The sequence below is a fragment of the Macaca nemestrina genome, chromosome 8, assembly GCF_043159975.1.
Source record: "Macaca nemestrina isolate mMacNem1 chromosome 8, mMacNem.hap1, whole genome shotgun sequence".
In the NCBI taxonomy this organism is placed as follows: Eukaryota; Metazoa; Chordata; class Mammalia; order Primates; family Cercopithecidae; genus Macaca; species Macaca nemestrina.
The window spans coordinates 1,457,128-1,483,283 of record NC_092132.1 but is presented as its reverse complement, the minus strand read 5'-3'; the positions used below and the strand labels follow the sequence as shown (position 1 = coordinate 1,483,283).

The window sequence follows — 26,156 nt, the reverse complement described above, 5'->3', positions numbered from 1 at the left end:
GTGGACAGGCAGACGGGAGGTAAAATGTAGTCAACTTTATTCTCCTTAAACCACAAAATAGAGTCTTTGGTTGTACAAACATCACTAGTTACAGTCTTGCCGAGGTCTCGGCTGGGGTGGGGCAGTTAGTCAGAGGCCAGAATTCCTGCGGGGTCTCTTTAAAATGCTAACACCCAGGTTAAAAGACTTGGGGCAAGGGTGGTGCTGGAGCTGGCAGGGCCCCCACCCCAAGTCTGGGGGAGGTGCCTGCTCCTCTAGGAGGGCACAGGGCCCAGGCCACGGCGCCCAGGCCTTACAGGGCGACGGCTGCTGCAAAGCGCCACATCTTCAGGGCCCACGGCGCCAGGAGCGGGCCTGCCCAGAAGCACCAGAGCCACTTCTCCATCCTCCTCCTGTGGGCCTGGCGGGCAGGGACAGGCGGGCAGTGAGCTGAGGGCAGCTGGGATCCTGGGAGTTCACCCCAGCCCGGCCCCAACTCACCAGGGCTGGGAGATGGTTCCAGGGACCTCAACTCCTCAGCAAAGTCCGGCGACTGTGATGGGGAGAGTGTTGATCAGGCCGGCGCCAGCCCTGCCCCAAACCACCCACATGTGGGCTCCCAGCCCTGAGGCCCACAGAGCCCGGCTGAAGGGGGGAGGGGGATGGAGAAGCAGGGCCACGGCAGAACGCGGGGAGGCCCTGCAGGAGCGGATGGAGGCGGTGGCAGGCACGGACAGGGTGGCAGGCATGCAGAGGCCTGGAGGCCAGGTACCTGGATGTCATAGACAGGTCTGGAAGAAGGCAGGGCTGCAAAGGCCCTGTAGTCAAACTTCTTTCCAGACAAGGGCTTGAAAGGACAGCGTGAGGGGAGAGGCAGAGAGTGAGAGGAAGAGGGGGTGAGGGCCACGGGGGTGGGGGCAGGCCAGACCCCCCCCATGCCTTGGGGGTGAAGGGAGGGCATAGCCACCGGCTCCTCACCAGGCGTCCCGGGGAGGTGCTGGTCTGGGGGCCAAGGTCTAGGGGGACAAGAAGCGGGTGTTGGAAGCAGCCCAAGCAGCAGGCTGACCCCCCCACCTGCCCTTACCCACGGACCTTCCAAAGGGGTGGGCGACGGGGTGGGCGCAGGGGAAGGGGCCTCCGCCAGTCGCTCCAGGGGCCCCCGCATGCCCCGGCCCTCCTGGGACCTGCTGAGGACCATCTGTGCTCGGAGAGCGTCCTGTTCCAGTGACTTCATCCTGCAGAGAACAGTGGGCAGGGGTGACTCGGGGCAGGAGCAGGGAAAGGCCGCAGGGTGGGGTGGGGACCCCAGGCAGGGGCTTACCTGGCTGCCCTCCACAGTGCACGCTTCTCAGCCTCCAGGGCCCGGCGTTCGGCAGGGGACAGGGCGCGCTCGGGCACTGGTGGCTCCGGACTCTGCACACGCAGCCGTTCTTGGTGGCGACGCTCAGCCTTGGCCGTCCGCACCGGGGCGCCGCTTCCCAGGGGTGGGGGGGACGCGGGGCTCTGCCTGGGGAAGGGACAGAACGTGCTGTGTGTGGGGGGGGCACGTGGGGTGAGTCGGGGGCATCTGGTGGGCGGCTGCTCACCTTGAGGAGGGGCTCGGGCCGGCCCAAGGTGGCTCCTCATCCTCCTGCTCCTCCTCGCCCAGCGCCTCCCCGTCCAGGGCGAGCCCCGCTTCGGCCCCAGCCTCTGCCACGTCCCGCAGCATCTGCGCTCTCTTCTGCTGTAGTTTTCTGGCTGCCAGAGGGCAGGGTGGGTCAGGCCGGGCCAGCCTAGACCCGGCCCCCAGCCCACTTCCGTGCCCCTCACCTTCCTCCTCCTGCATCTTCCGCAGGTCGTCAGCACCCACCAGGGACACACGCTTAGGAGGGCCCTCAGCTTGGGGCACGCGCACCTCCAGCTCGAAGTACTTCTGCCGCTCGCGGAAGGACAGTTGCTCCGGGGAGGCTGCAGGTCCAGGCGTGGGGGGCTGGGGGGAGCGAACCTTGAGGTTTGGCTGGCATTCCTCCGGGACACTGGGGCCCCTGAGCACCCACCCCAACCATGCGCAGCAGGGAGGGGTGCTGCTCCCACACACCTGGGCGAGGGCGTCCTCAGGAGGGTGAGAAGTGGGCACGGCCGCGAAGGCCCTGTAGGCCTGCTTCACATTGACGGGCAGCTCATCCGGGGAAGGCGGGGAAGGCGGCTGGGGGGTGGGGCTCCTGTGAGCTACGCTGGGGCAGCTGTCAGGGCTGCAGCTGTGCTCAACTCGCCACTGGCTGTCCCCACTGCCTGCCTTTGATACCCACCCACCATCCTGCTAGGGAAGGAGGCTCTGCCACCCCCACCCATGGGACAGAGCACTCACGGAGTGGGGACAACCTCTGCCCCTGAGGGCTGGGGAGCCCCTTGGCCACACCTGAGCCAATGGCTGGATCACCCCTGGTTTTGTCTAAAAAAGGCAGGTGGCAGTGGCGGGGGAAGAGGAGAGCAGGATCAGGGGTACAAGGCAAGGAATGGGGGTAGACAAGGGGAGGGAGACAGGGGGGAGGGGGGAGAGAGGGGGAGAGAGAGGGGACAGTGGGGGAGGGGGAGGGAGGGAGTGGGGGAGGGGGAGGGAGGGAGTGGGGGAGGGGGAGGGGGGAGAGAGAGAGAGAGAGAGAGAGGGGAGACCTGGGTGGGGCTGACATCTTGCCTGTGAGGGGCTGAGCTGGGTCTCATGGGTGCTGCCACCTCCACCTTCACATGGCAGTGTGTTGGGCGAGGTGCCAATAGTGGGGGGGGCAAGGACTCCCAGACAAAAGGCAGGAAGGGGTGCGGCAGGTGGGCCCTGGGAGGCGTTGGGCCCAAGACACTGACCGGGGTCTCAGGAGCTTAAGCCCCTCCAAGAACAGCACGCTCAGGCCCCCCACCCCATCTCCAGGCAGCTCTGGCCAGGAAAGTGTCCCTGGCTGTCCTCACACAGGAGGCCCCATGGTAGCAGAGGGAAGACCAGAGTCAATGGCACCCCACGCCAGCCCCTGACCCCATCCCTGAAGAGGGGCCCTGTGCCCAGCAGCCATCTGCTCTGCCCTCCACCCGCCATGGGGTGCGCCCGTTAACCGGGGACACTCACCTGCTGGCCACTAGGGGAGCAGGGGGCTTCGGCCATCTTCGCTCCAGCTGCTCCAGACGGTACCTGGAGAAGTAGGCAGTGGGTGGGGTGAGGCTGGGCAGGGCTGTGGCCCCGCAGCAGGAGGGACTGGGGGGCCTGGAGCTTGCCTGGAAGGCACAGAAGCCCTTCAGTTCCCCAACCTGACTATAGCCCAGGCGACGCCCCAGACACTCGGTCAGCAAGGAGGGGCTCGTCCCCGTCCCCACAGGATGCGGGGGCCTGGGCTGGGCAGCTGCTGTCTCCATGGCAGTGTGCTGGCTGGAGCTCTGCAGGAGAGATGGGAGCGGACAGGACAGCCGGAGGAGAGCAGGGAGGGCTCAGGGGAGGGGCCGGGGACAGAGATGCTGGTGGGGAGCCCCTACTTGTGGTGTGAAGCCCTCAGGGTTCAAGTGGCACCCTGACCGCTGTCCCCATGGCTGTGCTGTTGTTCATGAGGATGAAGGGCCTCCTGGGAGCCTCCCTCTCAGCGCAGTCCATGGCCAGAGGAGGCAGGGTCGGGTCCCAAGAGCCCCTGAATGGCCTGCCTCAGCCCCAGACCCTGCCTGGCCCCTCACTACCACTCCACCGCTTGGGCAAGGGTCTGGCGGAGCCCATCCCTCAGTCACTCACATTCGGTGGGCTGGCGGGGCACACCCTCTGGGAGGGTTATTTGTATCTTTAAGGGGAGGGAAGGGCCTGCATATCCTCCTGCCTGTCCCCAGCACCTGCCCCTCCAGCTGCTCCAGCCCGTCCTCCCCTTGGTGCCGTGTGCCTGCCCAATCCCCCAGGAGCCTCCGCCTCCAGCCAGCAGGTGAAGCTCTCACACTGCCACCCCGGCCTGCTCGGTGAGTACAAGAAGGTCCTCGGCCTGTGTCACCCATCTGCAGCTCAGCGTGGGGGTGGGGCAGCACCAACATAGCTTGGGTCAAGAATGAGGGTGACAAGCACGTGACAGGCTGGGGTAGCCTGCAGGTCAGACGTGGCCTCCTCCCATCCCAGCCCCCGCCCAAAGCTTCCCTCCCCAACGGCCCTGGCGTTCGTCCTGCGGTGGCCGATGAACAGGACAACAGGATGGAGGTGGGGGGCACTGCACACTGGGCACTGACCCTCTGCACGCCACCAGCGCTGGGCACGGCAGCCAGGGCACGGTAGTCCAGCTTCAGGGGCTGCAGACCCCGACCCTGGGGGCAGAGTGGACACAGCACTAGCAGGAGCAGCTCCATGGTGGCACCCGGCCAGCACAGGGCAAGAGAGGGGGTCCTGGGGGTTACTACCCAGCACCCCACAGGCAATGTGCACCCCGTTCCAGTGCCCTGATGGGAGAGGGCAGGGCAACCACACTCACCGTGGCTTCTGTGGCCTCGGGCCCCCAGTGCAGGGTCTGTCCAGGCGGCTCCTTCTCCTGTGAGCAGAGCAGACCCGTCAGGCACCACCGGCCTCGGGCTGCCTGGCCCTGGGGCTGCCGGCTGCAGGCACCTCTGACCTTGCCTGGGCCCTCGGGGCTCAGCTCCCGGTCGATGGAAGAGATGCTCTCCAGGCTGTTCCGGTGGCTGATGCCCGCCGCAAAGGGGTTGGCAATGACACCTGGGGACACCTGAGAAGAGGGGTGTGGGCTGAGAAGTGAGGACTGCAGCCCGGGTCCCACCTCTGGGGCAGGATGAGGCCCCAGCCCAGAATAGCCAGCAACAGTGAACACAGGAGCTGCATCCCTCAGCAGGGCTGACCGCATGGCCGGGATAGCCTTGGAAGGCATTCTACTGGACCCCCCCAGGACGCTGCAGTACTGTCCCTGGTCCGTCCCCATCACAGCTCACAGGGCTGCTGTGGACGTGGTCATGTCTGCACTAGGCGAGGTTGTGAAGAGCAATCTCTTCACAGCAAAGATGCCTGCCACTTTGCTGACTATGTGAAGTCACCCCCAGGAAGAACTGACAGCCACCAAGATGGGGGAAGGAGGGGCGTGAGTAGTGGATGCTGGAACTGATGGCACAGAGTGGCCCCCTCAGGTGGAAAGGCTGGCTCCAGATCCCAGCATGAGTGCTGGGCAGGGATTCTGAAACAAAGGACACCATGCAGGAGGCCTGGCCAGCTCTGCACCCTACAGAGCTCAATGACCTATCCCAAGCCAGTGACTGGCAGGGCGGAGGGGGAGTCTAGAAAGGAAAGGCACCCAGGGAGCTCAGGCAGGGCAGAGGAAGGCCAAGGAGACAGGACCAGGACAGGCAGGGGCTTCTGGCTGGACACAAGATGTACTTGGATCCTGAGCCGGGGTTCACACGGGCAGACGGAACCATGGGAAGAGCTCACTTCCAAGCCCAAGGCGGGCAATAGGACTGCGTCAAGCCCCCACCGCCACCAGCAGCCAGAAGGGGCAGCATGGTGGAGACAGGCCTTGTTCATCACGCTCATCACGGACGGGGTCCCTGCGAAGTCAAGGCGCTCTCAATGTGGCCTGAAGGACAAACCCAGCCCTATGCTGTTGCTGGTTAAAAACACAACTGAAATGGTAAGGGGAAGGCAAAGAGAGGGCAGGCAAACACACGGGAGGCACAGAGAGGGGTTGCTCAGGCCAGGGGAGACAGGATGTGAGGTCACAGCTGTCAAGCAGGCAGAGGGATGCTGTCACCACAGAAGATGCTATTTACAATGATACAATCATCATCAACTGTAAGCACTCAACAAGGAAGCAGCTAAACACAGAAAGCACACTAGTAGAAACACGAGAGCATCATAAAAGCACAGTTATACAGGGAGACTTAACTATGTCTTTCAGGCTCTCACAGAACTAGGAGGACAAACAACAAACAAGGTGCCTGTCTTCTCAGTTTCTGAAATAACTTAAGTCAAACAGCCACTGGACAGGTCCAAGAGAGGCAGGGGGGCTGGCAGGGTGGGAAGCAAGGTCACAGGCAGCCCGGCCTCTCTTGTCAGAGAGAGCTGCTCAAACACAGAAAAGGCAGACCAGGGTGCTGACTCTGACAGCCACGGGTGAGCTCATCCTCTTCTATCATTCCAGGAATAACCTCGGGAATGACTGGCATGCCCCCTTACCCCCTAGTTCTGGCCCCCGGGAGGTCCTGAGACGATGCCCCAAGAACGCTAGGTCCAGGGCCAGAGCGCAGCTTCTAAGTGTCACTCTCCACTAAAAGGATCCAGCGCTCCTGAGAGAAATGGCCGACTCTAGGGCTGGGCAGGGCAAGGAGAGAAGCCCAGCACATCCTGGAGGCTGGAGGCAGAAGGTGAGGAGGTGCTGAGGGTGGAGGTTGTATCAGAATGACTCAGGTCCTCAAGCCCCTTCTGTGGGCCAAGTCTGGGACAATTTAAGCATCAAAATAAATTATGATGGTAAACGGCTGTTGCCCATGAAATAAAATGGAAGCTCACTTGTTAATGAAATGGGCTCCCTCGTGAGCTCACGTGAACAGGTAAGCAGACACACGTAAACTGGGAGAAAGGGAAAGCTCGGTGGCAGGAAGCTGCCTGATGAGTGTGGGAGTGGTGGGTTAGGACTGTTGCCAACCACCTCGGGGCCTGCTCAGAACCATCAAGGTGCTGAGGCTCACAGGTGAAACTGGATGAGAAACAGCCTGTTATGTGCTCTGAAAGCACCTCCCACACTTGCTGATTTCAAGGGGCAGGAGTAACTGCAGGGGGAAACCTGGCTGACCTCGTGGTTCAGAGCATCAGAGTGAGCCCTGGTGGGAGGCACAGAGACACATGGTAGCTCTGTGATAATCCCGGCCAAGATGCACACGCTGAAGCCTGTGAGGGCATCAGACCCAGCGTGGGGGCAATCACCACCGAAAGCTGGGAGAGCCTATGCCCACCAGAAGCGTCAAGGTCAGAGGAATCAGCAGAGACAGGCACACTCCACCCGAAGGAGACTAGAGGGAGGCTCCCGCAACGGAGCGCATCCCGCGCAGTGGCTGAGTCATGAATAGGGCTGAGTGTCACAGGTTCTTTGTCCTGTTTTTGCAACTTTTCTCTAAGTTTAAAATTCATTTATGTATGTGCTTATATTTTTCAGAAAGAAATGGCAGAATAGGCCGGGCGCGGTGGCTCAAGCCTGTAATCCCAGCACTTTGGGAGGCCGAGATGGGCGGATCACGAGGTCAGGAGATCGAGACCATCCTGGCTAACACGGTGAAACCCCGTCTCTACTAAAAAAATACAAAAAACTAGCCGGGCGAGGTGGCGGGCGCCTGTAGTCCCAGCTACTCGGGAGGCTGAGGCAGGAGAATGGCGCAAACCCGGGAGGCGGAGCTTGCAGTGAGCTGAGATCCGGCCACTGCACTCCAGCCTGGGCGACAAAGCGAGACTCCATCTCAAAAAAAAAAAAAAAAAAAAAAGAAATGGCAGAATAAACCAAAATGAATAAAGATGGTGGCCTCGGAACAGAGATGGAGGCTGGTCTTCTGAAGTGACTCTATATAATTTCAGCTTTGGAACCATGTGAATATTTACACAATTAAGAAACAGATTTTTTGTGGTGGCAGACGCCTGTAATCCCAGCTACTTGGGAGGCTGAGGCAGGAGAATTGCTTAACTCGGGAGGCAGAGGTTGCAATGAGCTGAGATCATGCCACTGCACTCCAGCCTGGGCAACAGAGTGAGACTCCATCTCAAAAAAAAAAAAAAAAAAGGCCGGGCGCGGTGGCTCAAGCCTGTAATCCCAGCACTTTGGGAGGCCGAGACGGGAGGATCACGAGGTCAGGAGATCGAGACCATCTTGGCTAACATGGTGAAACCCCGTCTCTACTAAAAAATACAAAAAACTAGCCGGGCGAGGTGGCGGGCGCCTGTAGTCCCAGCTACTCAGGAGGCTGAGGCAGGAGAATGGCTAAACCCGGGAGGCAGAGCTTGCAGTGAGCTGAGATCCGGCCACTGCACTCCAGCCTGGGCAACAGAGCGAGACTCTGTCTCAAAAAAAAAAAAAAAAAAAGATTTTAAAAAAGTCACCCTAAAAGCTGAAAGGAATCAGCCCAACTGTGTATCAAGTTGGTAGCAAAACCACAGAATGATCTCAAGTGGCCGAGAACACAGGATGCGGACTGCACGTCCCAGCAGGGTGAACCGTCAGGAAGCAGCCGCCAGGAACTCAGCCCCTCTCCACGCTCCTGCTCTCAGTCGTACCACTGGTGTTGCTGCTTTTGTTTTTAAGAGTCTGTCTTGCCCAGTCTGGACTCAAATTCCTGGGTTCAAGTGATCCTCCTGTTTCAGCCTCCTGAGTAGCTGGGACTACAGGCACATGCCACCACACTCAGCTAATTGTGAAATTAAGGAAAGATTTCATAAAAAGTAGAAAATCACAAAAGTTAGTAAAAACCCTGTAATCTTAAATGAGTTAAATATAACAGTACAAACTCATGATTTTTTCTCTTTCTAAAAACATCCACCTCTCAGTCTCCATCTGCTGCAGAGGCCACAGCAGTGCCTGAGTCCTGAGCACACCCGGCCCACGGCTAGGAGCCCTACACCCAGCTCCCAACCAGAGGGGCCAGGTCCCACGGCTAGCAGCCCAACACTCGGCTCCCACAGAGAGGGGCCAGGTCCCACGGCTAGGAGCCCAACACCCGGCTCCCAACCAGAGGGGCCAGGTCCCACGGCTAGCAGCCCAACACTCGGCTCCCACAGAGAGGGGCCAGGTCCCACGGCTAGGAGCTCTACACCCAGCTCCCGCCAAGAGGGGCGAGGTCCCACACAAAAATGGTGGAATCCAGGGCTGGGACAGGCGATACAAAGAATGCCTTGTCAAAGCAGCTGAGGAATGACAGGGTCATGCCACAGGGATGCAGGGCCTTGTTGCCTGATCAAGGGACATCAAGGGAACGCTATGTTGAAACCCATCAGGAAAACAAAGACTCATGAGTTCACGAAAACCCTAAAAACAGAAAGACACCTCAGGAACCACCTTTGGAAGATTCCAGGGCCCCAGCCTGTTATTCTAAAAACTGACAAAGGGAAGAACCAAGCATTTGATCTTCCTAGGTCTTTCCTGCAGGAGCTCACATCAGGACAAAAACAGAGCTAGTGATCTCTCCTTTACAGACAGATCTGCAGAAACATTAAAAGCCGGAGATGCAGTGGGAAAGACTGAAGGATTCTCCCTGAGAGCGGAAATCAAGGAAATGCCAACAGAAACGGCAGTCTCTTCTGAAGTTCTATTTGTAATGGTGATGACGACAAGGGAGAGGTGGTCCTGATCAGTATTCAGAAGCTGGCTCTGAAAAGGCCATCAACACACAGGACCCTGGTCAGCATGACCAGGAGGAAGAGGACACGGACAGCAGGGCCGAGAGGGAGGTGACTGCAAAGGAGGGGCCCAGTGGGAGAGGACTTGCATCCTCATGCCAAACACGCGGGGTAGCGGGCAAGTCTTCTCAGACAGCGCACAGCCACCTAGGTTTGCGCAGGGGTCTTGGCGCCGACCATGGCGAGGCAGGTCTTTACTGAATCAATCCTCTCGACCCCGAGAAGCAGGCACCGTGGGTGACCCATTGTACAGATGAGGAGACTGAGGAGTAAAGTCAAGCGCCCACCCAAGGCCCGACAGCAAGTGAGGGCCAGGCTTAGATGAACTATGCATGACCCCCAAAAATGCACAGTACTAGAATGCAGGAGACTTAAGCTCTGACAAACAAACATGGGCCACTGCTCCAGAGTGCTGGGGACGTGCAGGCACTCCTGAGCCAATGCCAAGATGGGCTTGCATAGTGAGAAGAAAGTTACGGAACCCAACGGGCAAACCGATGCCCGCAGGGCCAGGCGGACACACACAGATGAGTCCAGTGGCCTAAGAAAAATGGGGAGGGGTCACCAATTGAAGCCCCCCCACGCCCATGCTCTGGAGTCAGAAACAGAAGGTCCCGTGGGAGCACAGGCCTGGCCGCGCCACGGCTGCCGAGCTTTTTGTGGGAAGCCAAGAAGCTAGACATGGCGTGGACTCCTGACGTGTGAAACCCGCTCCTCTCTCTCAAGCCCCAAGCCTGCTGATGAAACCTCCATGGGCCGAACCAACCCTACTTAGCAGATAAGAGGACTTCAGAAAACTCAACACCCGCTTCAGATAACAATTCTTACAGGTTATAAATAGAAACAGCACCCCCCCAATCAATTTAAAAAACGTTGTAAGAGTCTACAGCAAATGTCACACTATAAGATGAAAGTCCCTTAGAGCAAGCCCCCACCTCCACAGGACCAGGGGCTCTGCAGGAGGGGAAACAGGAGAGGCCCAAGGTGGGAAGGGTGACCGGGCTTCTGCCAAGAGGTGAAGCAGACTTATAAATCCAGGTGAGGATTGATGAGAATTACCAGGAAAGCAAGAGCCACCTTGGCGACACCCTGGAGAAAAACTCAACATAGAGATAACCCCAAGGCTGGGCGCAGGGCTCATCCCTGGAACCCCAGCACTTTGGGGGGTCAGGTAGGCAGGTCACTTGAGCCCAGGAGTTCAAGACCAGCCTAGGTAACATGGCAAAAGCCCGTCTCTACAGAAAACAATGAGCCAGGTGTGGTGGTGCGGCTGTAGTCCCAGCTACTTGGGAAGCTGAGGAGGGAGGATCGCTTGAGCCCGGCAGGTTGAGCCTGCAGTGAGCAGCGACTGCGCCACTACTCCAGCCTGGGTGACAGAGTGAGACCCTTTCTCAAAATGTGTATATATATACATGTATGTGAAATCCTAGAATTCCAGTCGGTTTTTGCACGGAACTCGGCAGGTTCATTTGTAAGAGAAAACACACGACCATAGAAACTTTTCAAGACAAGAAAAAGGAATCGGTGACTTTGCCGATGAGGATTAGGTATGAGACCTGCTACAAAGTGAGGCATTTAAACGCGTGGCCCAGAAGCAACTCACAACTCCCTGGGACCACGTCCAGAAACAGAGCTTGGAGCCCACAGGAACTGAACACAATGAGGCCACATTTCCCCCAAATCACTGGGGAAGCGACAGACTATTCAATCGATACTGCGGGGACAGTTACGCATCCAGTTACTTGCAAAGCAATTCCAGGGCTGGGCGTGGGGACATGGCTTGAGCACGGGAGGCGGAAGCTGCAGTGAGCTGTGATTGTGCCACCACACTCCAGCCTAGGTGACAAGCGAGACCTCGCCAAAGCAATTCCAGGTGAACCACGGAGCTGTATGTTGTTTAAACTTCCAGAAATACTAGAAGAAAACGGGACAATGTTTTTGTAATCTTGCAGTAGGGAAGATCTTCTCAAGGAAAAAACCAGAATCCAGAAGTCATAAAGGAGTCGTAAGACTTAATTTAAAAATTGAGATTTTTGTAACTCAAAAGATCCCATTTTTTAAAGAAAAACATAAGCAAGAGCTGGAGAAAAACACATCTGTACCCACAGAACCAAGATGAGTAACCAGGGCGCTGGACGGGAGCCAGGGCAACAACAGAGCGCAAGGGCAGTGCTGGGGCGGACGACGAGCCCCCGGGAAGACGGACGGACGCGGGAAAGAGGCAGCCGTGATGGGGAAGGGGAGCTGGACGCAGCTCTCAGCCCCACTGCTCGGGGCCCCTGGCCTGCCCAACACAGCAGAAACAGTATCTGCCTCCAACACCAGGGAGGGTATGGTGGCTCCGTCCGTCGCGGGCCAGAGTGTGAGATCTGAGACCCCTGCCCCTCCGGTGTCACGGCAGGCTCGTGGGGGACCCGGCCAGATGCAAGGAAACCAGTGGCGACAGCAGCGCCGCACGTGGATGCATGCCAGCTACAGACACAGCGCTAGCCCTGCCTTCTGCATACCTCACTCTTCCCCAAGGGAGCGCGTGCTCTCTCTTTCTCTAACAAAAACTTCATGAGTAAATGTATCAAATAAAACATGTTTAGACATCTACTTAAAATAAGTAAATACAAGGCAAGGCCCTTTCTGAGAACCAGATGGTTCAGGGCTTGAGTCCTCAGATAAATCCTTCCCCGGAAACCACCAGGACTCCCTCAAGGACAGGAGGGGAGGTGGGTGAGGGCCGGTCCGGGGCCAGCCCCAAGCTCGCCCCAAGCCCAACGTCCAGCTGTGGAGCGAAAACTACGAATGCACTTCCTACCAGGGGCCCCCACGCTGGCTGTGGGTCAGGACACACTCCGTGGCTGTCAGCCTAAAGCCACCATCCCAGAGGTCCCTTGCAAGACAAAACCATGTGAGGGGCCGCCCCATCCCAGAGGCTGTTACGGAGAGGAAGCCATGTGTGCCTGTGGGGAGAGGTGACAGTCACCTGCCCCCTGTGGACCTGTGTGACCAGCAGGGATACCCTTTGAGAGGAGCAGGCGGCCCCTCCAGGTGAAGACATGTGCCCCCGCCCAGGCATCCGCCCAGCTTCAGCTATGGGTGCCGGCCCTCCCAGGACCCACCCTCTTGCGGCCCTGCAGCCCACTCCGGCGGGAAGCCAGCCTGCACACCCTGGCACCGGTGAAGAGCCCTTGGAAGCTGCTGAGGCCTGCTGCAGACCCCCTGGGACAGCATGGGGAAGACGACGGGAGGGAGATGGGAGCCCCCTGACAGAGGCCAGGCTTTTCCAGGATTCAGGCCGTGCTGCTAGGGAGGACTCCTGGGGCCCCACCTCACATCCCAACTCCCAGGCTGGGCTTCTGCTCTGGAGTCCAGGAAGTGACGGACCAGCAGTTGGGCAGGAGATCTTGGGGAGGGAGCTCTCTGTTGAAGGGTCACCAGAGGGGCTCGCTGGAGTCAGGCATGGCCCAAGGACGGGCTGAGAGGAGAAAGGTGCCACTGGACACAGGAGCGGGGACCCTCAGACTCCCGAGGAGTCTGCCTGGCTGGTGGGCTCTGGGCAAGGCTCAGAGACATCCCTTAGCAGCCTGGTGGGACTCTGCAGGAGTCACCAGTGGCTCAGCTGCTTTTAGGACCAGACCACATAGTGTGCCCCAAACTCATGCCCCTCCCCCCATCCGTTCACATGCCTCATCCTACTTGGACTGGGCCTCCGGACAGCTTGATTAGCCAGAGCTCAGCAGAAAGGAAAGGAGGGCCCTACCTCCAGCTCCCTACCCCTCACGGCTGATGCAGAGCCGCAGAGCACCTCCCAGACCCAGAGGCACAGAGGACCCGTCGCCCGCCCTGAGAGGTGTCAGCGGTTCACACCACCTTGAGCTGGGCCAGAGGGAGGCCTGGTTCCCGGGGCGGGATGGCTAACCTCCAGGGCTGCCGAGGAGCCGGCGTCGAAGCCGTCGCAGACCAGCACGGTGAGCGTGTCGCCCACACCACGCAGCAGCTGCACAGCCTCACCGTGCGTCAGGCCCAGCAGGCTCTGCTGGTTCACCTCCAGCAGCCGCAAACCCACACGCAGCCGACCGTCGCGCCCGGCCGCCCCTGTGGGGCTCACCTGTGGGGAGATGTGGAATGGGAGAGACCTGTTGGGGGGTGGGACCCAGGGCGGGCTGGGGTGGGGTGGCTCACCTTGGAGATGAAGATGCCCTCGTCTGTGGGGTCGCGGGGGTTGCCGGCGTGGCCCCTGGCACCCCCGCGGATGCTGATGCCCAGCCTCTCCCCGGGCGCCTTCTGGATGCACAGCTCCCGTAGGCCCGGGGGCGCCGGGTCCCTCCGCACCAGCAGCGACAGCTCCAGGCAGGGCCGGAGCAGGGCGCTGACTGCTTCTTGGTGCGTGGCGTCCCGCATGTCTTGCCCGTTCACTGCCAGGATGCGGTCCCCAACTCTTAGGCCGCTGCGAGCGGCCAGGCCCCGCGGGAGCACCTGTCAGGGAGAAGGGTGGCAGCTGGTGGCTGAGGCCACGCTGACCTGCGCTGGTACCTGGGATGGGTACGCCTCTCACAGAACCGCCCGGATGGGCTGCCCTACCTTGGAGATGAATACACCAGGCTCCTGGACACCAAACGGGTGGCTGGAATGGTCGGAGCCTCCGACAATGCTAAGCCCCAGAGGGCCCCCAGCTCTTGGCAGACGGACCTCCTGGGGATGCGGGGCGGGACAAGGACAGGCCTCGGTCAGGACAGGGAAAGGGTGTGGGAGGGCTCCCAAGAGTCCATCCTGGTCCGTGGGGACAGTGGGCGGGGGCTGCCCTGATGTGCCCACGGGGGTTTCTGTGCCACCAGCGTTCTGCTGTCCAGGCAGGCACACGGCATGAGGACAACATCTTTGCTGACTGTGGCCATGTGGCTGGCCGGGAGACTGTGTCAAGGGGACCACACTGAGGAATCTGGCTGTGGGGCAGAGCCCCCGCCTCGAGGGGCTGCAGGGGAAAGGGCGAGCAGGCCGGCTTCCCACCCAGAGAAGACTGCAGGGCCGCAAGAGGGCAGGTCCTGGGAGGGCCAGTGCCCACGGCTGAAGCTGGGTGGGTGCCTGGGTGGGGGCTTGTGTCTCACCTCCACTGGGTATGGCCCTTCCAAGGTGGCGGCCAGCAGGCTGGGGGCCAGGCTCGGCAACCCAGGCTCCCCGGGGGTGGCAGTGGTTATGCTGGTGGTGGTGGTGCTGGTGATGGCAACAGCAGCGGTGGGGAGTGAGGAGGAATGTGGCGGAGGACTGGGAGGAAGAGGGCCCCCAGCCTCCCGCTCCAACAGCAAGGCGATGGTGGGGGAGGCAGCAGTCAGCAGGGAGACGGCGTGGTCATGCCTGGCCTCAGTCACGTCCACTCCATTAATCTGTGGGAGCATGCCCGAATCAGGGAGGCCCAAGGGTAGGATGGGACAGAGAGCGCAGGGCGGGGCAGGGGGCATGGGTGGGCAGGGTGGGGCCCTATCCCCACTCACAGAGAGGACACGGTCGCCAACCTGCAGTGTACCCGCACGGTGAGCAGCACCGCCCTCGGCAATGCGGGAGATGAAGATGCCCTGCAGGGGAGCGTGAAGGAGGAAGGGCTGCTGGTGAGGCTGGGGTGCGGCTGCCAGCTCTGGAGCAGCCCTCCCTGGCCCTGAGCCCTGGCCTCACCGCATCACCAGCCCGGTATGGCGTGGAGCCTTTCCCGCCAGCAATGCTGAAGCCCAGCCCCCTCTCACTGCGTGCCAGGCAGGCCACGTGGCGCTGACGGAGGGGCCCAGGGCTCTCGGCTGGGAGCAGGGGCAGGCGCAGCCCCCCTCCCCGCCGCTCCCGGGGGCTGTAGTCGTCCTCAGGTCGCAGAGGTGTGATGGTGACCGCGTTCTCAGGCTCCACCATGCGCTCCCGCCACACTCGCATCTGCACGGCAGTGCCTGCCCCCCTGAGCGCCTCCACGGCCTCATGGTGCTCGGCGCCCTGCAGAGCCACGCCATTCACCTGCGGGCCAGAGGCCACGTGCATGTCAGGACCCAGTGCAGCCACCTACAGCCACACGCTGGGGGCTGCAGACGCTCCCTTCAGGATGGGGAGACTGAAGCACAGGGCAAGGGGAAAGGCCCCAGGCTCTGACACCCTAGACCTTCACCCACAAGGTTCCTCGTGGGCACCACTGACCCCTGCCCTACCAGGTCCTCAGAAACCCGGTGTGGGCAGCCCAAGGGCCAGGACACAGATTGGCCACGGGAGGCAGGCAGATGCCCCCACGGCCAGGACACACATGGCCCTGCTCCTGGATACCTCCTGCCCATCTGAGCAGTCCCACATACACCTGAGATCGCTGGGTTACCGACCCACACCCCACCCCAACACCCAGCAACGGGAGTTCCCATGCAAAGGTTAGGAGAAGAGCTGAGCAGCAGATGCAGCATCTGAGCCCTGAGCAGACGCCTCCTGGCTGGGCTCCAGGGCCCTCGCCTGTCCTCAGTGTGTCCCTACAAGAAGGGCGCACACCTCTCTAGAGCCCCCTGATGCCCATGCCCAGGCTGGGCAGCCAGGTGCCCAGGCGGGGGCTCCAGGGCTCCCATACGGGGTCCAAACCCCACCAGACCTGCCAGCAGCCTGACCCCTCTCGGTCAGCCCAGGAGCGGCCCCTCCTGTGAAGGCCACTGTGCCCAGTGCAGCTGCTGCCCTACCCACTGGTAGAAAAACACACCTGTACCCAAAGAACAAAGATGAGCAACCAGGGCACTAGATGGGAGCCAGGGTGACAATGGAGGGCCCAGGTGGCTCCTACCCAGGTGGCTCTCTCCTGGGGTTTACAGGTTCTGTGGCTTCACCCAGAAGTCTTGGTGTCCTGTGCTTGGAACTCTTGGGGAGGCTGAGAGAAGACAGCCAAGCACACTAATACCAGGGACTGTGTACCTCCAGAGGGCACAGCTGCCACTCGGGGCTGAGAGGTTCCCGACTCACCTCCAAGAGCTTGTCACCCACGCGGACTCCAGCCCGGGCCGCAGGGCCTTCCTCGGACACCCGAGAGATGAATATGCCCTAGGGCACAGACATGAGCTTGGCAGGAGCCAGGGAGAGGGGCCCGTGGTCCTGCCCCTGCTGCAGAAGACCCAGGAGGGGAAGACCCAATCCCAGCAGCCCCTAGCCCTGGCCAGCAGGAGGACTGCGCTCCGGCCACTGTGGGATCCTGAGTGCCAGGGAAGGAGCAGGTCAACCCTGAGAAAGGGCTCGTGGCCCCAAGCCTGGTACACAGGCACCTGGTGAGAGAAGAGGGGCTGCGAAGGGAGGACAGACCCAGGCACCTTCAGGTTGCCCTTGGACCTTGGGATCCCATGACAGTTGGTGCCTTGGGCCCAGCCCGTGTCCACGGAGTGTGTGAGTGTTCTCAGGGCAAGGGGCCTGTGTGCCGCTGGTGTGAACTACGGTGGGGATGGGCCGGTGGCAGTGCAAAGGCCCTCCTGGGCAGTGCTCACCTCGTCGTCCCCCTTATAGGGTGTGGAGCCCTTGCCGCCCGCAATGCTGATGCCCAGGCCCCCAGTCTGCCGCAGGATGGTGAGGGTCAGCTGGAAACAGAACAAACGGGGTGTCCAGGAAGGGCCGCGGTGCGGCTGCCTATGCTCTCTGCAGGAGAACCCGCCAGCGTGCAGACGCTGTTTCCAGCTTTTCCCTGGGCAGCTGAATGGGGCCTCATACCACTCACCAGCCAGGGCCAGCACAGATGCCAGCTGGAGAAGCCCCAAGACCCCAGCAGGAGGGCACTGCTCTGCAGAGCGTGGTGGGCTGGGGCTTGCCCACCTCTGGGTGATGGAGGCCCGAGGCCCCCCGCCACCCTCCAGAGGGTGAGGGTTGCACTGCCTCTGCAGGCAGGTAAGGCTCAGAGTGCCACAGGCGGCTGACGGGAGTCAGACCAGCCTCTCCGCTTGCCCTTGCCAAGACAGGCTGCCCCAGGCAGGAGGTGTCCTGATCCTGGAGCCCAGCTCGATCTGAGAGCTCTTTTGGGAGGGATCTGCGCTCAAGCAACAGGGGCGGGGAGAGGCGTGAGCCCCAGCCCGGGAAGCGAGGCCAGCGGCCCGGCCAGAGTGCAGAGTGAGCGGTACAGACCGAGCCCCAGCCCGGGAAGCGAGGCCAGCGGCGGCCCGGCCAGAGCGCAGAGTGAGCGGTACAGACCGAGCCCCAGCCCGGGAAGCGAGGCCAGCGGCGGCCCGGCCAGAGTGCAGAGTGAGCGGTACAGACCTCTTCCTCCTCAATGCGAGCAGGCTCTATCAGCAGGTTATTGGCCTGGTCAAACGACACCCCCTGTTAGGACAGGACCAGCGAGGCATGCAGGTTAGCCACCGCCAAGACCGCCACCACCGCCTCACCCAGCCCCCGCCACGAGCAGAAAGGACAGAGGAGACCACACCAAGCTCCCTCGACTGCCCTGGCACGGGCACCTCCATCCTGGAAACGTGAGTGACACCGCACACCTGGGGACAAGCAGGGCTCGCCAGGGGCTCCAGAGCTGAGCCGAGCCCCACCTGGCTGTCCCTGCTGTGGCCCCTCCAGGCCCCCTCGGCTATTATGCCATTGGCCCACACTCAGGGTCGGGGTGTCATCAAGGGCAAGGGGAGTGCGACCCAGGGACTCCCCGACATCCGAGTTTGCCCAGACAGCAGATGAGACCCTTTGTGAGCCATGGAGGAGACTTGAGGGCCAGGGAGGGACACACTGGTGCCCCAAAGGCCCGTGTGGCACCTCAGGAGAGCCCGACAAGGCAGAACAGAGCCGTCAGGGCCTCAGGCCTGCAGCCAGTGCCTAACGCAGGGAGGATCCCAGGAGAGCCCAGGGATCTTGGGAGATGAACAGACCCTGCCCTTGGACCACTACATGTGCAGACAGGTTCCGGAGGCCCACAAAGGGCGGGCAGCCACGCTTGTTTTCTGTGAACTCTGTGCCCGCCAGCAGGTCAGGCAAATACTGGCCAGCGGAGCAGCCTCTGGCACTGAAACCAACACCAGGGCAGGCCTGGGCCCCAAGCACAGACTGAGACCAACGCCAGGGCAGGCCTGGGCCCCAAGCACGGACTGAGACCAACGCCAGGGCAGGCCTGGGCCCCAAGCACGGACTGAGACCAACGCCAGGGCAGGCCTGGGCCCCAAGCACGGACTGAGACCAACGCCAGGGCAGGCCTGGGCCCCAAGCACGGACTGAGACCAACGCCAGGGCAGGCCTGGGCCCCAAGCACGGACTGAGACCAACGGTAGGGCAGGCCTGGGCCCCAAGCACGGACTGAGACCAACGCCAGGGCAGGCCTGGGGTCTGGTGAGAGTGGCCGCGACGCCGACTCTCACAACATGTCCACCATCCTCTCCAGGTGGCCAGGGGCCAGTGGGTCAGTCCTCAGCCCTGCCCCTACCGCAGCCCTGGGTGCCCAGGAGGGCCAGGGGAATTTGGGTCAGGCAAGGGTGAGGCTGACACCCACCTTGACAGAGGGCGCAGAAGCCACGGCCCCCTCCTTGTCCTCCTCCTCAGTGCTGGCCTCCTCTTCAGCCCTGCTTTCCTCCTCCTCCTCCTCCTCCTCCTCCTCCCGAGGACTACCTTCTTCCTCCTCCTCCTCCTCCTTCTGGGCCCGAGGAGCCCAGGGTGCGTGGGGGCCATTGTGCCAGCCCCCGGGAGCCACAGGGCCCTCCCCATCGGGCTGCATGCCCTGCAGCAGGGCCACAACGGCCTCCGGCTGGGGCAGCTTGGAGATCTTGAAGTGCTTTTTGTAGTGAGGCGTGTCCTTGCGGATGAGCCGCTGCCTCCCGCCCGGCAGGGTCCAGGGGGCCTCAGGCTGCCCCTCCTCGGTCTCCCGGTCATCCCCGGGCAACAGTGCGTCCTCCGCAAAATGCACTGCAGGCTGTGCAGACACAAGGGTGAGGGTGGCCCCAGTTCTGGGGCTGTGCTTCCACAGGAAGGCCCTGCTAAGCAGTGTGGCCACAGACAAGGGCTCTGAAAGGCTCCCTGCCACACGAGGACTCAGCATTAACTGACCAGTGAGGGGCACGTGTCTCAGCCCTGAGAAAGGCAGAGGGCCAGGGGCTCATCCTGGAGACACACGGCGCCCCAGGTGGAAACGAAGGGGTGCACCAAGGCCTGACACCAGGGAGACCACAGGGATTCAGAAGGGAGTCCAGGGTGGATGTAGGGTCTGTGAGCCCAGCTGTCAGGGCAGACCCTCACCCCACCTAGGGTGGCAGCTCTCCAGGGCACCCCCACAGCACGGCCCTGCACCACCCGCAGCCACTCTGTACAGGGCAGCTCCCCCAAGCATCAGCAGGGCCCAGCCACTGCCTGCACCAAAACCGACCCCAGCTGAGGCCCTGCAGGGGAGGCGGCGCCCACCCAGCAGGCCCAGCCCCCGGCCCCTTCCTGCCAATCCACACCTCCTCATAGTCCTCTTCGGCGTCTTCCTCCCCACCAGCACTCGTGGCCTCCTGCCGGCTTCCACCCCGTGCCTCAGCCGATGGGCCCTCGGGCTCAGCCTCAGAGACTGTGCTGGCAGACGGGCGAGAGTCTTCACTCAGGCCAGACTCGGCACTCAGCCGCTTCTCCTGCGGCGGGAAGTGGGGTCAGGCTCCCGACTCACAGGCTGGCCACCTGGGATGCCCCTCATGTGGCAGTCCTTCCCTCAGCTTCCCACTGCCCTGACCAGGCACTGTTAATAGGCTCACAGCGTCACAGCTGCTCCCTGGCCCAGCCTGCAAGGAAGCCACATGCCTCCAAAGCCTAGGGTGGGCAAAGCCATGGTTCCACAGCCCAGCCCCAATGAAAGCCTTTCCTAAAACGAACAAGGACCACACAAGTTCCCAGAAGTATCCCAGCCCAATGTGAGCCTCCTCCCCTCCCATGCGCGGCCCCACACACCCTACCCCAGACGACTGGTTTGGCTGCACCCAGGAACCCACAGCACGCATGTCACAGCTGTGAGAGGGGAGTCAGGCCTGCTCTGTCCCAGCCCCAAACCCCTTCCCAGGTGCCGATGATACCCTAGCCAGTTCCACCAGAGGCCCTTCCCAACAACCAAACCCCATTCCCTGTGCTCCCAGGGAAACCCACCTCTGGCTCTCCCCGTACTCCAGCCCCACAGACCTGCCCTGCACAACCTGCATGTCCACCTTGGCACCCTTCACCCAGCTGGCCCTGCAGCTCCATGTCCCGAAATCCTGTCATCACCCTCATCTCTTATTCCTTCTCTGTGCTGCCCTGGCCCTTACAGCCCCACTCCCAGGACGGACTAGACCACCACAGCTCCACCACAGGTTGCTGTGGCTCCACGCCCACCTCCTCCGCAGACAAGGGCGACCCAGGGTCTGGCTGGCAAGGGCAGGCCTCGCTCCGCCGCCCCTCGATGCTCCTCTTCATCACCTTGAGCTCGCTGGGGTGAGGTGTGGCCCGGCGCTGCAGGCCCTGCGGTGGGGACAGGGGTGAGCAGCAGCCACAGGGCAGGGGTCAGGCAGAGGTTTACCCCCCAGGTCCCCACCCTCATACCCGCTTCTCGGCTGCAGCTTCCTCAGCATCCTCATCACCTGTGGGGGCCTCCAGGAACTGGATGACGCTGACGCGGCTCGGGGGGGCGTCACTCCAGCTCTCCGAGAGGCTCCCCTGCTGCCCAGCATCCTCTGCAGCAGGTGAGTGTCAGGACCCAGGCTGGTCCCCGAGCCCTGCCTGAGGGCCACCCCGCGCTAAACGCCAGTTGCCAACAACCTACCGAGGCTGGATGGAGGCTGCTGGGGCAGCAAGTAGCAGGTGAGCACCTTCTCGCCAGTCCGGGCGTCATCCTCCGTCTGGAACCGCAGCATGGGCTGCGCCTGGTTCTCCGCCAGCCACAGGGCCTTGAGGTTGAGGTGGGTGAGCGCGAACGGCAGACTCTGCAGCCTGCGGGCCAGGTGGGCAGTCAGCAGGCGTTGGGGCCACAGTCTGGCCTGCGGGGCAAGGCTGGCACTCACCGGTTCCCTGCCACGTCCAGCACGTGCAGCTCGGCCGTGTGGGCCAGCTCCGGCGGCAGGACGGCCAGGCGGTTGTCCCTCAAGGAGAGGACGCTGAGTGCCACGCAGCCCCCGATCTCGGGCGGCAGTGTCTCCAGGTGGTTCCGGTCCACGTTGAGGTTGGTCAGCTTCGTCAGCTTTCCCAGGGAGCGCGGCAGGGCCTGGCCGGGAAGAGGAGGTCAGAGGACGCTAGGGGCTTGCTAGGGCTGGGAAGGAGATGACAGCCCCTGGCGGGAGGGCACAGACACTCCAGCTCAGCTCCAACCAGGGTCCCTCACAGCCCTTGGAGACCTGGACGGGGAGCCGACCACAAAGGCTGTCTCCAACCCACTCCATGCCCTCTGCTCCCCAAGCTCTGGCCATTGACCTCAACCTTCAGTCCCCACCACCAAAACATCCCACCAGAGTCATCCCGGCCCTTTCCCATGGGTTCCCTGGACTACCTGCGAGGCTACACCCTGTGAGCCTGTCTGGTGCCTCACTGGTCTGCTCTGTCATCCCTAGGGCGCCCCAGGCCCCAGTTCCAGCCTGCTCAGGGCCAGCCCCTTCCTAGGGCCCTGAACCCCAGAATCCCTTTCTCCCTCTCCTCAATGAGAACGCCCCCATGGAAACTCCCATGAACACCCTACCCACAGCTAGCTCCTGTTTTCCAGCCTGGGGAGGGCAGCACCATCGTCTGGAGCCCCGGCCCGGGGCCTCAGCTTGCCTTGCTTCGTGAGGGGCAGGGAGATGCCCCGGGAGAGCAGCCTGCTCCCCACCTGTCTTCCCTATAGGCAAATCAGTTCCTACCCCTGCCTCTTCTGCAATCACTCCCCAGTGTTACAACATGTGCCGGAAAAGACAAGACCTGGACTCTTCACAGTAAATGGCAAAGGGCCCTGCCCTGGCCTCGCTGCCCCGCCTCACTCTGGCCAGCATGCTCCCGCTCTGACAGAAGGGCCCTTCCCGAGTGGCTCCACGAGTCAGGCTGCCACCAGCACCCCCCAGCAGCGCACACAGGCTGATGCCCCGCCCTTGTTCCACACGCCCAACTGCCCCGTCCTTTCTGCCTCCCGACCCGGACCCTACCATCAGCAGGTTCTCCGTGAGGATCAGCTCTGAGAGGTTCTCACAGTCCCCGATGGCCTCGGTCACCTCACACAGCCGGTTCTGGTCTACCTTTAGGATGGACAGCTGCTTCAGCTGACCTGGCACCGGGGAGACAGGGTGACACGGCTGAGCACAGGCCCCAGACGTGCCTCACCCACCTGGCTAAAGGTGCTCTCAAGGCAAACAGCGAGGCCCCCAGCCCCTCTTGCTGCCGCCATACTTCAGGAGGACCCTACCTACCTTGCCCCCACAGCCTGACCCAACCTCCTTTGAGAAAACACCAGGCCCCAGTGACGCTGCCCACCCTTCTGCCCTCACAGGCTCCACCGCCCCCTCCAGCACCACCAGCTGCCTCCTCAGCCTTCGGGGCTGCCCCAGGGTCCCACCTCCCCTCCCCTCCTCAGGCACAGCTCCCAGGGCCTGGGCAGACTCAGGATCCTCCTGTGTTCCATGCCACACAAGGCCCCGACGCCTCATGCTCCTCCCAGGGCCAGGCTCTGTGCGCCCCACCCGGGCACCCCCAGGCGCACTAACCGATGCCGTCGGGCAGCCGCCGCAGCAGGTTCTGGGACAGCAGCAGGTCAGTGAGCAGCACCAGCCCGCCGAGCTCAGCAGGCAGCTCCTCCAGCCGGTTTTCCGACACGTCCAGGCACACCAGACGCCGCAGGTTCCCAAGCTCCTGCAGGCAGGTGGAGAGTCAGAGTGCGGATGGGCGCGAAGCAGGGGGCCAGCCCCACCCTGACTCACCGGGGGCAGTGCTGACAACTGGTTCCGGTCAAGCCACAGCTCCCGAAGATTAGGCAGAGCCCCCAGAGTGTCCGGCTGCAAGAAGGAACAGAAAGAATAGTGACCGCGGGGCAGGGCCTCCTGCTGTGCCATGCCCAGGAGACTACATGGCCCCACGCCCAGCTCCCCCCGCCTGCCCTCCTGATGTGCCCCTTGCTGTTGGATCTGCTCGCTGTCCCCCTTTCTTTGCCCTTGCTTCTCCTGGCCCGCCCTCCGGTCTCCGCCCTGTCAGGCCTCTGCGCACCAGCACTTCCAGGTCGTTGCCTCCCAGATCCAGCTGTTCCAGCTTGACCAGAAAAGACAGGGACCTGCAGAGAAAGCAAGGTGGGGGTGGGGCCATGCAGCTCTGGTCCCTAGGCTGTAGCCCTGCCCTGGCCGTTGGGAGAATGCCCGTCACACTCACGCTGGCAGGGACTTGAGCAGGTTCTCCCGGAGCTCCAGGGTCACCAGGTTGGCGAGGCTAAAAGAGAGACCAAGGGCTGAGGCACGAGGAAGGCAGGCAGCGGTGGCAGGGGCAGGGCCAATCCAAGCCCCCCATCCCACCCTGACTCCACGTGCGAGGGCACTCACTTGCCCACGTCCCCGGGCAGTGCCTGCAAGGACACATCATTCAAGGCCAGGTGAGCCAGGCTGCGCAGCTGAGTGAAGCCATCGGGGAGCCTGGATGGGAGGAAGCAGAAGCTGTCGGACAACCAGACCATGGCTGTGGGATCCACAGCCCCTACCGACCCCACCACAGGCTGCCACCCACCTGGAAAGGGGGTTCCCGCTGAAGTCCGCGATCTCCAGAGCCTTGCAGAACTTGATGCTCTCTGGGATCTCAGGGATATCTATTACAGAGGATCACAGTGGACAGCTGCCATGGCCTGCAGGACGTCTGCAGCCCCAGCAGACACTCCCCAGACTCCACCCAGCCCCTGCCCAGGCTCCCCACCATTCCGGGACACGTCCAGCTCCACCAGCTGCATGAAGTTGGCCACCTCGGGAGGTAACCGCTGGATCTCGTTGTCGCTCAGGCCCAGCTTGCGCAAGTTCAGCAGCCGGAAAAAGGGCTGTGGGCAGGGAGGACACGGACTCTGTGGCAGAGGCCACTCCAGAGCAGAGAAGAGCTCCTGGACACGTGGGTATCACAAGCCAAGGGTCCCTAGGCCTCTGCCTGCTCCAGGTCACACAGGATCTTGGGGTCTAACCATGACACCCCGTTTGTGGCAAGAAAAGCAAAGAAACACACGGTGCACATGCCCACTGTGTCCACCTCCCTCCACTCTTCACACCAGCCTCTGCTCTGAGAAGACACCTGCTGGTGACCAGACAAAACTCCAATCCCCTGCACTGTGTCTTATCTCGGCCTACCCAGGCCCCGAACCGCTTCTGCCACCCTCCAGGGGCTCACACTGGTCTCTGCTACTGCATCCCAATAACAAGCTTGGCGTGGTTCTGCAGTAAGAACTCAGCAAATGCTCCCCCCAAAAACGTTAACAAAAACAGCAAAGTACCACAGGCATGGTGCTATGTGCAAAGCCTGCAGGTGGCCACGGAGAACTGTGCTGTCACTGCCAGGGCCAGAACAGGGTCACATTCTTTGGGACACCCAACTCCTAGGTATTGGCCACTCAGCACCCCATCTCCAGAAAAGAGATACTTCTTAATCTGTGTTTCCACCTCCTTAATTGGAAGAGCCTTAGGAGAGCAACTGACCATGAGAAGCAAGGAGAAAGAGAGAGGGACAGCGAGCAGATCCGAGTGCAAAGGCCACATCAGGAGGGCTCCCCCACTCACCCCTGCACCCAGGAAGAAAAGGAGAGGAGGCCTGGACCCCATCTCCAGAACAGCCCAACAAGTAGTACTCATCAGTCACCTGAATCCAAGTTCCACCCTAATCCCATCGACCTCCCCGAATCCCTATGGTTTTCACTCTCAGGCTCCTCCTCCAGGCGCGGTGACAATCGCTATCCCCAGGCAAGCACCTGATGACCGCTGCCACCTGCGCCAGCCAGGGCGGCTGGGAGAGGAGGGTGGGGCTGGCTGGGGTGGGGACCTGGCCAGTGCAAACCAGCAGGGCCGGCTGGAGGCTGCGGTGGCTCGCCCGGGCAGATTCTGCCACCGGCGGAACCAGGGGCTGGGGACGCGCCTTTGGGCGGCAGGTGCGGGCAGCCGCTCACCTTGGGCAGCTCGCGCAGCTGATTGGCGTCGAGCAGCAGCTCCTCCAGGCTGCGGCTGTAGCGGTAGATCTCCTCGGGTACGGCCTGCAGCGAGCAGTGCCGCTTGTCCACCGACTCCACGTGCCGGTTGCAGCGCCACAGCGGGATGCACTTGAGCATGGTGCGGGTGGGCGGCGCGGGCTCCGGCGGCGGCGCTCGGCGGGCTCGGGGCCGGGGGGCGGGGCTCAGTCCGCATGGGCGCCGCGCATGGGGAGGGGGCGCAGGCAGGGGGCGGGCCGCCGGAGACTGGACGGGGACGCGGCCGCGGCCGGCGCTGGGCCCGGCCCGCGCTCGGAATGCTCGGACTGCGGGCCTGGGCAGGGGGCGCGGCCCGGCGGGTCTCACACTCTCAGGAGGCGGGGGAAGCGGCGGCGGCGGCTCCGCATCCCGCTTGGTCCCGCTCAGCTCGTCCCCCTCGCTCGTCCGCCCGCTGTGCCGCACCGGAACCGCCGCTGCCCGCCGGACTGCCCCGCCGACACCCACCCAGCCGCCGCGCAGCCCGTCGGGAAGCCGAGTCCGGCCCTCGCCGCCCAGTACGCCCGGACTGCGGCCCCCAGAAGGCCCCGCGCGGTCGCCTCCGAGGACCCGTAGCTGCCCCGCGCAAAGCCTGCCGGGAAACCGGGCCCGCCCCGCGCGTGGGATTGCGGGAACTACAGTCCACGAGCGGCCGCGCCCTCCGCAGCCGTTTTCAGCCGACCCCTGGCCACGAATCTCAATGCGCGGCCTCCTCCCGGGAAG

General features: G+C 62.3%; 1 protein-coding gene and 1 long non-coding RNA gene across 16 annotated transcripts; one reads left to right on the top strand and one right to left on the bottom strand.

The window, feature by feature from the left end:
- Positions 1-20: 20 nt before the first annotated feature.
- Positions 21-25,955, bottom strand: LOC105488462 (scribble planar cell polarity protein). Of its 12 annotated transcripts, none has more exons than XM_011752526.3 (39): positions 25,380-25,955; positions 24,152-24,269; positions 23,969-24,047; positions 23,788-23,877; positions 23,621-23,677; positions 23,462-23,525; positions 23,179-23,253; positions 22,966-23,110; positions 22,411-22,529; positions 21,304-21,503; positions 21,066-21,232; positions 20,846-20,976; positions 20,639-20,764; positions 19,741-19,908; positions 18,798-19,214; positions 17,570-17,632; positions 16,810-16,899; positions 16,298-16,375; positions 15,002-15,325; positions 14,824-14,904; positions 14,440-14,715; positions 13,916-14,026; positions 13,517-13,810; positions 13,254-13,442; positions 4,575-4,685; positions 4,437-4,493; positions 4,198-4,272; positions 3,253-3,378; positions 3,074-3,136; positions 2,654-2,788; positions 2,057-2,164; positions 1,789-1,948; positions 1,566-1,716; positions 1,301-1,486; positions 1,072-1,214; positions 958-995; positions 752-826; positions 481-532; positions 21-400 (listed from the first exon to the last, which is right to left on the bottom strand). In XM_011752526.3, the coding sequence occupies exons 1-39, from the start codon at positions 25,536-25,538 to the stop codon at positions 255-257; spliced, it is 5,247 nt and encodes a 1,748-aa protein (XP_011750828.2). In that variant the 5' UTR covers positions 25,539-25,955; the 3' UTR covers positions 21-254. The 12 variants fall into 12 exon arrangements, with proteins under 12 accessions (XP_011750828.2, XP_070923729.1, XP_070923731.1 ...); XM_071067628.1 differs by having other exon boundaries at positions 14,845-14,904; XM_071067630.1 differs by lacking the exon at positions 752-826.
- LOC139355726 (uncharacterized) lies at positions 3,372-9,514 on the top strand. Of its 4 annotated transcripts, XR_011606631.1 has the most exons (4): positions 3,372-3,936; positions 4,809-5,597; positions 6,108-6,330; positions 7,119-7,629. It is a non-coding gene; the product is annotated as an uncharacterized lncRNA (long non-coding RNA). The 4 variants fall into 4 exon arrangements; XR_011606629.1 differs by lacking the exons at positions 3,372-3,936; positions 7,119-7,629 and adding an exon at positions 9,140-9,514 and having other exon boundaries at positions 4,681-5,597; XR_011606628.1 differs by lacking the exon at positions 3,372-3,936 and having other exon boundaries at positions 4,681-5,597.
- Positions 25,956-26,156: the final 201 nt, after the last annotated feature.

What these genes read in the sequence shown, in the direction of transcription:
- LOC105488462 (XM_011752526.3), bottom strand. Translation starts at nt 25,538, where the DNA reads ATGCTCAAGTGCATCCCGCTGTGGCGCTGCAACCGGCACGTGGAGTCG. An exon ending in CTGGACGTGGCAGGGAACCG is followed by an intron (nt 21,233 to 21,303) that starts GTGAGTGCCAGC and finishes CCTGGCCCGCAG; the next exon opens with GCTGCAGAGTCTGCCGTTCG. An exon ending in CCCAGCTCAGCCCCTCACAG is followed by an intron (nt 2,165 to 2,653) that starts GCAAGATGTCAG and finishes CCCACCCCCCAG; the next exon opens with CCGCCTTCCCCGCCTTCCCC.